This window comes from Gymnodraco acuticeps, unplaced genomic scaffold (genome assembly GCF_902827175.1).
Source record: "Gymnodraco acuticeps unplaced genomic scaffold, fGymAcu1.1, whole genome shotgun sequence".
Classification (NCBI taxonomy): domain Eukaryota; kingdom Metazoa; phylum Chordata; class Actinopteri; order Perciformes; family Bathydraconidae; genus Gymnodraco; species Gymnodraco acuticeps.
The window spans coordinates 357,080-367,513 of record NW_022991381.1 but is presented as its reverse complement, the minus strand read 5'-3'; the positions used below and the strand labels follow the sequence as shown (position 1 = coordinate 367,513).

The following is a 10,434-nucleotide window of genomic DNA, read 5'->3' as shown; positions in this document are numbered from 1 at the left end:
CAAGGGAAGGTCATATTATAAAGCATTTAAGGGCGGACGTTTAATGAACCTGTTTACAGTTATGGGCCAGGTGATGAGAATAAACTACAGGTGAAGGACCAGATGAAGGAAATGAATTGCGGGTGTGTCACCAGTTGAGTCAAATGATCTGCATTTAAGGGACCAGGTGGGGGGGTAAGCGGCATGTGATGAAGATGAACCAGGTGAATGGACTGAGTTGCAGGTTTGGCACCATGTGAAGGAAAATGACGTTTGAGACAAGGGAAGGAGATTATGCCGCAAGTGAAGGAACTACAGCCACAGGTAGCAATCTAGTTTCAGAAATCATTATATCTGGGACTATTTATTTGTTTGAAAAACAGTTCGTCATCATATCCATGTAAAGATAAATATATTTGTGCTCTGCTCTAGCCAAACATCATGTTACAGAATAGGAATCTAGACTAGTTGTATCTGATCTGAGAAAATGTAGGTTACCTACAAGTGTTAAAATCCACACAGTGTTTCCACATCTAGGCTGATAATTAGCTACAAGTAGCAATAGTTATCCAAAATCATGGAACCCGGGAGTATTTCTTTGGTAGAAATGAGTTCCCATTCAAACTTTGTTATGCTCTGGGACCTTGAAATCTGGTCTAGTTTGGTCTCATCTAAGATAATTAAGGTCACCTACAAATATTAAAATCCATAGCCTGTTCCCGGTGTAGGCTGATTAGGAAAAGGTACAAATCAGAATTATCCATTGACACTTTTTACCCATCTACTATCATCAAAATCAGATTGTGGCTGAAAAGGCCATGAAACAAATAAGAGCAAGTTTGAATACTAACCGGTTAAAGGAGGACAACACTAAGAATAAAGGCCACCTGGTTTGTTTAGTGGGCAGTTAAAGATGGAGGGCAGCTTTTCATGGACAGAGACAGTGCCAGATTCTCCAGATGTCCACCATTGCTGCTCAGATTTATTGGATGCGTTGAGCATGAAGAGCATATGAGAAACATGCTGCTGGCTAGAGGGGGAAACAGATCCAACACTTCTTCAAGATGGATGAGGTGGTTTGTATTCATTTGATACAGTGGGAATTGAGAAAACATTTTAAAGGTCCCATGTCATGCTTTTTTGGTTATTACCCGTCCGCTTGTGTGTTATGAAGGTTGTTCTGCATGTAAACGGTCTGCAGAGTCACAAACCATCAAAGTGCACCCTGTGGAAAGTAAAATTCTAAAACAGAGAAGACCTGTTTATGCTGCCCCAGAACGCCTCGTTGGAGATTTCTCTTTTTCCATTTGTTTCTTCCTGGGTACTGTGACGTGCCCATACCCAAATGGACCCATTGGTCAATCCGTGGAGCTCCTCGCGCGCGCGCACACACACACACACACACACACACACACACACACACACACACACACACACACACACACACACACACACACACACACACACACACACACTCAGCGGCGAAACAGGGGGTGGGGGGGGTTAGGGGTGCTAGTGGAGCCTCGCATATGGGGGTGCTGCAGCCCCCTCAGCATCCCCCCTTCCCGCGTCCATTCGCAATGTCTCGCAGACCGCACGCAGCAAGCAGGAAATGAACCCAGCTCACACTGTCTGCTCCTCGGAGCAGCGAGCCCTGCAACGTCCGGCCAACACGGCACCCAGACCCCACGCAGCATTCTCATCTGTTTGTCCTTACTGGTGTCATTTTCTGGTTGCTAACAAACGCCATTGTAACACATAATCACTGATGTTCCGCTGTAATGGTGGTGGACTCATAAGAACAGAGTGGGCGAGCTGACCAATAGGGAGGGGGGGGGGGCAGGAGCTCCAACAAGGCGTGTAGGACAGAGAGTGAATACACATACTATACAGAGATGCTGTATGAGAAACCAATGTGAGTTTGGAACATTGAACAATGTAAATATATTCTAGTACACCTCAACAATGGAAATATGATCAGTAGAAATGGCCATGACATGGGACCTTTAAGTGCTTATTCTCTGATGTCAAAACAGTTTCTGGAACGGCGGCCATGTTTTTCCTGTAGAATGCATGCCAATAATCATCTCAGACTAGGGGTGTAACGGTATCCGTATTCGTCCCGTACCGTCACGGTTCGGAGGTCACGGTTCGGCACATGCAGTCACACGGCGAATACGCCTTTTTTTACGAGTGGGAAAAAAGTCTGTCACTCAGGGCAGTATTACACTATATATAATCCAGGGGGCGGTATTGCGCCTAAAAGCCAGCCGCCCGTAAATAACAAATGCAGAACAAGAACAACAAACACTACAAAACGAACAAAATACATGAAGAAGAAAAGTTAGCTATGGCGAGTTCACACAACACACAGGAGCTAGAAGACCCACCTGCTTCGTTTAAATCAGGTGTGTGGGAACATGTTGGGTTCCCTGTGGACTACAACAATGATGGGGTGCGAGTTGTGGATCGGAAGAGGACGGTGTGTCGGCGTTGTTTCACAGCGGCGCGGTATGCTAGTGGTAACACGTCCAACATGCTAAATCACATCCGAAGGCATCACCCAGATTTGTCAATCACCGGAGCCCGGCAAAAGACGACAGCTGTTCAACAGCTAATCCCCGCTGTTTTTAAGAAGCCAATAGAAATGACAGCCGAGAGACCAAAACAAATAACCGAAGCAATTGGCATGTATATTGCAATGGCAATGCGACCTTATGCAATAGTAGAGGACCCCGGCTTCAAATATTTATTGAAAGTGCTCGAGCCTCGCTATAGTGACCCATCCCGTGTGCACATGAGCCAGTCCGTGGTCCCTGCAATTACTGGCGCACACGAGCGGTTGTTGAGCATGAGTTGTCCGCTGCATCCGCTGTTGCACTAACAACAGATGGATGGACCTCCCGTGCTACTGAAAGTTATCTCACAGTGACAGCACAATTCATCAACTCAGAGTGGGAAATCCAGTTCTACTTACACGCCCTGTGTATGAACAGCACACTAGCACCCACCTAGCTGAGAAGCTACAAGAGGCAGTAGCAGAGTATAAACTTGAAAAGACCAAAACTATCGCAGTGACCACTGACAATGCAAGAAACATTGTTAAAGCTGTCAGTGAAACAGGACTGGGTCCACAAATAGTATGCTTTGCCCATACATTAAACTTAGCATCACAGAAAGCGATGGCAGTCAACCAGGTATCTCGACTGCTGGGGAAAATCAGAAGAGCTGTTTCTTTTTTCCACCGCAGCACAACGGCTGCACATGTTTTGGAGCAAAAGCAGGAGATGCTTCACTTGCCAAAACACCGACTCATCAACGATGTGGCCACACGCTGGAACTCCAGCTATGAAATGGTTGAGCGGTACCTTGAACAGCAATCGGCTGTTTACTCGGCACTAAGTGCCCTGAAGAACAAGGATATTGCCAATCTGACTGACCAGGAGGTAAGAGTCGCAGAGAATGTGATTGAGATTATGAAACCTCTGAAGACAGTCACTACAATACTGAGCACTGAAACGGCACCATCGGTTTCTATGATCCTACCACTTAAAACCATGATCTTGAAATCTATGGAACAAAACGATGAGCACACTCCCACTGTCAGGGAACTCAAGCATGCCATCAGGGAAAATCTGCAAAAAAGATACTCTGACGCTGGGCTGCAGGACTTCCTTCACAAGTGCACAGCTCTGGATCCGAGGTTCAAAACACTTCCTCACTTGGATCGTGCCTCTCATCTGAGAATCTATGAAGATCTCATCATCCCTGAAGTTCTGAGCAGAGCAGAAAATGTATGTATTATGGTGATATTTTAAATACCTTATCTTATGTCTTAACTAAGCATTTTATTGTAACATTGGTCACTGAACTCACTTATTACCTGTTTGTAATTTTTTTACTGCAGGTTGAGACTACAGAGGCCACTCCAGCGACTACATCACAGGCCACTTCATTACCAGCGACAGCAGAGTCAGCACCCCCCCCCCAAAGAGGTCAGCCATGGAAGGACTTTTTAGTCCACTCTTTAAACCTGGCCAGAGTAAGCAGCCTGATTTGAAGCAGCAGTTGAAGGACGAAGTGTCTGCGTACATGGCAAAGGAGTGCATTTCAATCGATTCAAACCCTCTTGCCTGGTAGAAGGATAATGAGTCTGTTTATCCTAATGTAGCCATGTTGGCACATTGTTACCTGGCTGTACCTGCCACCTCAGTCCCCAGTGAGAGGGTTTTCTCGACGGCAGGTGACATAGTTACCACCAACAGATCTGCCCCTCACTACAGACAACGTAGACAAACTCATCTTTTTGAAAATAACTTAAAAATAGAGTAAAGCTTGAGCACCCTTTATTTAGGCATAATGGCCTCACACACACTCACAAGTTAATGATTACACATGTTAGACATTGCTCCTAAAGGTACAGATTTTATTTTGTTTATATTTGTATTTATTTTATATTTTGACATCAGGAGATGTTATACAGTTCTGTATTGCCTTTTATTGATTGTGATTGAAACACTTTCTTATTATTTATTTTAATATTTTCAAGACATTATTTTTAGTTGTACAGCTTATTTAATCTTTTTGTTTGTAATATGGCCATCTGTGTGTGTGTGTGTGTGTGTGTGTGTGTGTGTGTGTGTGTGTGTGTGTGTGTGTGTGTGTGTGTGTGTGTGTGTGTGTGTGTGTGTGTGTGTGTGTTGTGTGTGTGTGTGTGTGTGTGTGTGTGTGTGTGTGTGTGTGTGTGTGTGGTTAATGATTCCAAATGTTAGAGTCCCTTATTTTCATACCAAAACTTGCACTACTGTTAAAAGTAAATAACAGCAAAAAAAATTATGCATTTGGGACTTTTGTTTGCTTTTCCTTGTTGTACCGAAACCGTACCGAACCGTGACCCCCAAACCGAGGTACGAACCGAACCGTGACTTCTGTGAACCGTTACACCCCTATCTCAGACAGTGGTGTGCTATCAAGGTCAGGTGCATGAAGGGTTTGTGTTGATGGCAATGACCGAACACTAAACCATTTATCGTCCAGCCGGTTTAAATGTACATCTTAAGATATCTGTGAAGCCATTTCTGGCCACAAACCAGAGGAGAAGAGTTCCGTAAACACAATAGTTATTCCTCCTCTAGATGAGACCAGAACTGGGGATTTGTCTTTGAAATCAGTGAAGTGTTTTCCTCTTAAACACACTTAAGTGATGCCTGCTGTGTATTTGTGTGTGTACACACTCCTGGCTCCTTTGGAGTTATTCATCAAATCAGAAGCATGGTTGTGCTGGAGTATTCCCAACGCACCTGCTCCTTTATGCTTTGGACTCGCTCCCCGAGGGTCTGCGAGCTCATTACTGCGGACACAACTGCATCATAAACAAACACTGGACACACTTTATCCATTAAACACATGGTAGCTGGAGTTTTTGTTATGCAAGAACACAACAACTGGAGTATCATTAGTCACCTTCATATCCTATGTCAGCATGCAACAGGTCTGCAGCTTAACACTTATTTTCAAAACAAAACAACTTTACATGGATGTAGGTCAAAAGTCGAAACCCGATTTTAGCGTCACGGTGTTAAAGGTGTTATTCAAAATACTACAAGTGTTGTTCTTTAACTTACAGATATTGTTCTACACCAAGCAAATGTTGTTCTCTATACTTACATTTATGTTTTATGTACAATATATATTTTTTCCATGAACCGTGGAAGTAGGGGACAGGCCCGGTTCCAGAACAAAATGACTCAGGGTGCATCTGAGATTTCAGAGGGTGCAGTCGTAAAGTGCTATTTTTATAAGTGGGGAGTGGACCTAACACCCTCTAGGGGGGTCCAGGGGCATGCTCCCCCGGGAAGATTTATTTTAAAATATTGAAGTTAAAAGCATCAATCTGGTGCACTTTGAGAGCAAAATGAAGAGATCTATGGATACTGCTCGATTATGGCAAAAATCATAATCTTGATTATTTGGGTCAATAATTGTAATTGCGATTATTAAATGCAATTATTCATTGACTTTGAAAACATCCATTTATTGGAAAGAAAACAATTTGAACAGTATGTTTTTAACAGTTGATTACCCTGAACTTTAAGTATAATTCAACTGAAAAACCCCAAAAACCCCAAAAAAAAGAAAAGTAATAATAATCATAAAAAAATTATTGTTTTATTTCGATTACGTTGTTTTCGTAATCGTTGCAAGCCATAATCGTAATCACGATTCAAATACGATTCAAATACGATTAATTGAGCAGCCCGAATGGATACATCTCAACACCCATATGAAACAGAACTGTAAACAGATTTTCTATTTCTTTATGGATATTTTACAAATCACTCCCCTTGACCGAAATGTCTACATGCATAGCAGAAGATGGCATCTTTTTCACATGAATATTCGAGCCAATCTCTGTTTTGAAACCATGAGCTGCAAAATGAGCGCCTTACCCCACTGTACAGGCGAGTTGGGTACTTTTTTAAATATACCTGGGCAGGCTCTGTTTTGCCGAGGTCCTCTGGCACTTGCGGGCCGCTGAGGGGTGGCGGTGTTTGGGGCAACGAAGACGGCTGCTCCGCCTCCGTGGGTGAGGCAGGCAAAGCCGGCGAGTCGGGAGGGAGGACGTTAGTGTCCACGACAGATGCCGCGGGTAACGTAATGTCCCCATGATCTGAACTGTTATTACCTGCAGTAGATGCAGTGTTACTGCTGGCGATAATGGCTGGTTGTTTTAACCATTTTCTGAGTTCCATCACTGACTGCTGTGTAAGCACCTTGCAAATGACGAACGTGCAGCGGCACAGGTCACGCGCACCTGACATAATAACGTTACTTACCGTTTAAATTGACCAAATAAATGCAGCACACAATGTTATTTAACCACAATTACATATTTATTTTATTTCAACTATATTCTTCTTTTTAATATTATTATTATTATTATTATTATTATGTAATTATTATTTTTTTTCACTTTTCATTTTTCAAATGAGGGTGCATAACGACTCAACTGAGGGTGCAATGCACCCTTATGCACCCCGTAGAACCGGGCCTGGTAGGGGAACTTGTGCCACACTCACTCTGCTTTTCCAGGATTTATTTCCATTCAATAATTGTCTCTCATAAAAGCTACTGTCAAAGCACCTGGGGCCTCATTTATAACGCAGTGCGTAGGATTCACGTGGGAAGGCTGCTTACGTAGTAGAAATCCAAAAAATAGGTACAGAAATGTTCCGACATTTTCCGATTCACCAAACATTGCGTACCGGCCAGGAAAGTGCGTACAGCACTTCCTACGCCGGTTTCCCTTTATAAATCACAACCGACTCGAAATGCGGTGCAGCTTTTTCGGGCTTCACGTAACGCCCATATTTGCCTATAAATAGTCAAAGAAACGCCCATTCATTCATTCTGACTGACTTTATGAAGAAGATCGCAGGAAATGACGACAGAACAGCTAAAAAAGACATCTCACACCGTGTCAGATTTAGGTTATTTTGGGGAGGTCGAGATAAATCATATTGTTTGGTGGATGCAGTTTGAACCAGAGTAGCAGCATGGAGGTCGGATCGTCACCAAAATAAATAAATAAGTGGTCCGAAAAAGGTTAATGACAAAAACAATACACATAGCCTTCCTCAGACAGTGTGTTTGTACCGGGGACAGGAGACACCCCTTGATGAGAGACTGTAAGAAATGATCGGGGAATCCCTCCGGAGTGGAGTCATGACGACTGGATCTGAATTATGTTTTTTGTATTTGTGTCCCAGCTGTCGATCAGCTGTGCGCAGCGTCTCCACTGCAGCCTGTGCATCTCAACCCCCCCTCCCCGCAGCAACTCTATATCCACCAGTTAAAGGAAATACAACTAATGTGTTGTGTTATATTAGCTGTACAATTTACCACATATGGTGTTCTTAGTTTCCACACCTCCTGTGTTTTACGAGCGACTTATCAAGTCTTGGCAAACGGCATAAAACACGATTAAACATGATAGTATATAAAACCATGCTCGTATCTACAACCTATAGAAATGCAACACGGCGTCAGTTTAGACTAATTCTGTCCTCCTGCTTACCGCATCATTTATGAGAAAACATTTCATAACATTAACACAACATATTCGAGGTGGTTTTAAATAACATATCCGTATTTATTTATTTCTCCAAGTTATGTTTTTGTGTGCACTGAGGAGTCTCAAACAGGCGTTTGTTTAATCATTTTAAGATTGGCTTTAATCAATATTTGAAAATGAATTCTTCATATATGATAAATGAGAGGTAACATTTTATTTATGGTATTATTTCCACATATTTCTCTCCATTCTTCCTTCTGCCAACGGTGTCGTAGTTTCTCGTCTCTCCCGTTTTTGTGCTTAGTGCGTACGCATGGGTTAGAGTTTGCGTGGAGGACCGCACGTTTTCCCGTCAAGTTAGTATTTTATAAATCGCAAACATTGCGTAGAAACTGGCGTACGCCATTTTTTGAGCGTATATCCCTTTATAAATGAGGCCCCTGGTCTCTCAGCCCTGGTACAATATTCTTCTTTAAACAACAGGTGTTGTTTTTTTATATTTAAAGTGTTGTTTACTGCAGCTGTTGTTCTTTGAACTACAGGTGTACTGTGGCTGTGGCTCAGTAGGTAGACCGTCGTTCTCCAATTCAAAAGGTTGCTGGTTTGATCCCAAGCCCCTGCAATCAAAATGTGTCCTTGGGCAGGATACTCAAATTGCTCTCAATGTTGTGGCCAATGGATAGAAGGATACAGATCACAAGTCTAAGTTAAAAGCCTTTCAAGAATTTAAAAGTTTGAGTGCAGAAGATGAACATGATGAACAAAGAAAAGATAAAAACGATTATTTTAGTTTTCTTTTCAAATGAATATGTCAAAAATAATTAAATACATCTGCTCCAGTGTGTCATGATGGGTTGAACATGACTTTCTGTTAACGTTAAGAAACATAGGCAGCATCGATAGACAAGGCAGTTTTACATGAACATCTCAAAAGGTAATGGGTCAGTATTTTTAAGCTACCATTTCTAACGTTATTCCGTATACGCTTTTCTCTTGTCATGTTTGAGGGCAGTGATATTTGATATTGTTACTGCTGGGCTGATATTGGATTTGCTGTATTGCTAAAGCTGTGGAGGGATGCACATAAAGATGACTGTTATTTTCCGGTCTTAATGATCTCTTCCACCCTCATACCGATCCCCCCTTCACATTATATAAAGCTGAGTGAATTGCATCCACACGTCAGGTCAGTGTGTCAGTGCTGGTCAGTGTGCAGTACTTTTCCACAGCTGTCTGTGTGATCAGGCAGATCTTTGAGCGGCACGTGTGGGCTGCATGTAGCTCTACATCACAGATTGATTATTGTCTACCCTCAAAAGAGAACATATTTACTCAGAATGAATGCAAAAAGTATGTTTGACATGTAAACAAGGCATCATTAATTCTCTTTGCTTAGGAAAGTTCCAGAGTCCTGGAGCATTTCTCACATGTTAATCATTAATGAGATCAACTAATGAGAGCGAGTGATGTCAACAATGAGCTTTTGAAATGGCAGTAAATGTTCTGGCGGGTAAACACTTGATGAGGCTTTTCTCTGGGCTTCAATGTGAGCCAGGCTGACAGATGTGTTGATGTGGTTCCCTCTTCAGGAGGTCACACACATTTGCATTTACCGACGACTTGTGTGCTTTTAGATAGCTCTTGTGAAGTGACAACTTGCACTTTGGCCACAAAAAACTGCCTTAACCCAAAACTACACACATCTATTTTAAGCCAGGAATGTATATGGGTTGATAAGACAATAACATAGTTATCATATGTTAGAAATTCTGTATTATAAGTGGAATACATTGTGAATGTTCTTTTTTATCAGAATCACAAACAGGCTTATTTCCAAGTAGCTTAACACATATGAGGAATTCCCCTTTGTGTATATGGTGCATCCAAACAGTCAAAGAAGATACATTGTAAAAAATAAAACAATGATAAAAAACAATTACAAAAAAAATCATTATAAGATTAAAATATAGGAATATGGAATATAGATGAAATATAGATATACCCATACAAATTGAATAGAATAAAATAAAAATATGTGTAGTATTGGTATGACAAATGGAAAGCTGTGCAGACTAAATCTTAAGAACTGTTACAAGATGTGTATTTTGTAAATTGTGTAACTTTTTTTTTTTTTTTATCATTATATCATAACTTTTTTTTTTACTTTAATACTTTTTAATGCATGTAACATACAGTATACATGAAGCTGTCTGTGGCTCTTTTTCTGCTGTAACAACGTACATTTCCCCTCTGTGGGACTAATAAAGGTATTCTGATTCTGATAGCAATGTGCAACATTCGGTGGTTTGTGTAGGACTGACTGTATTCAAATTGTAATGTCAAGATATTGTTTGCATAGAGTCTATGATGTGGCTGAGTTA

The 10,434-nt window shown here is 41.7% G+C and overlaps 1 protein-coding gene across 1 annotated transcript; it reads left to right on the top strand.

Moving 5' to 3' along the window:
* The first annotated feature begins 2,494 nt into the window (after positions 1–2,494).
* On the top strand, positions 2,495–4,266 carry LOC117563095 (zinc finger BED domain-containing protein 1-like). Its single transcript, XM_034241257.1, has 2 exons — positions 2,495–3,773; positions 3,887–4,266. The coding sequence occupies exons 1-2, from the start codon at positions 3,162–3,164 to the stop codon at positions 4,037–4,039; spliced, it is 765 nt and encodes a 254-aa protein (XP_034097148.1). The 5' UTR covers positions 2,495–3,161; the 3' UTR covers positions 4,040–4,266.
* The last annotated feature ends 6,168 nt before the right edge of the window (positions 4,267–10,434 follow it).

Excerpts from the sequence above, each read along its gene's own strand:
- LOC117563095 (XM_034241257.1), top strand. The coding sequence starts at position 3,162 with ATGGCAGTCAACCAGGTATCTCGACTGCTGGGGAAAATCAGAAGAGCT. Across the intron at positions 3,774-3,886 it reads TTCTGAGCAGAGCAGAAAAT|GTTGAGACTACAGAGGCCAC; the intron begins GTATGTATTATG and ends TTTTTACTGCAG.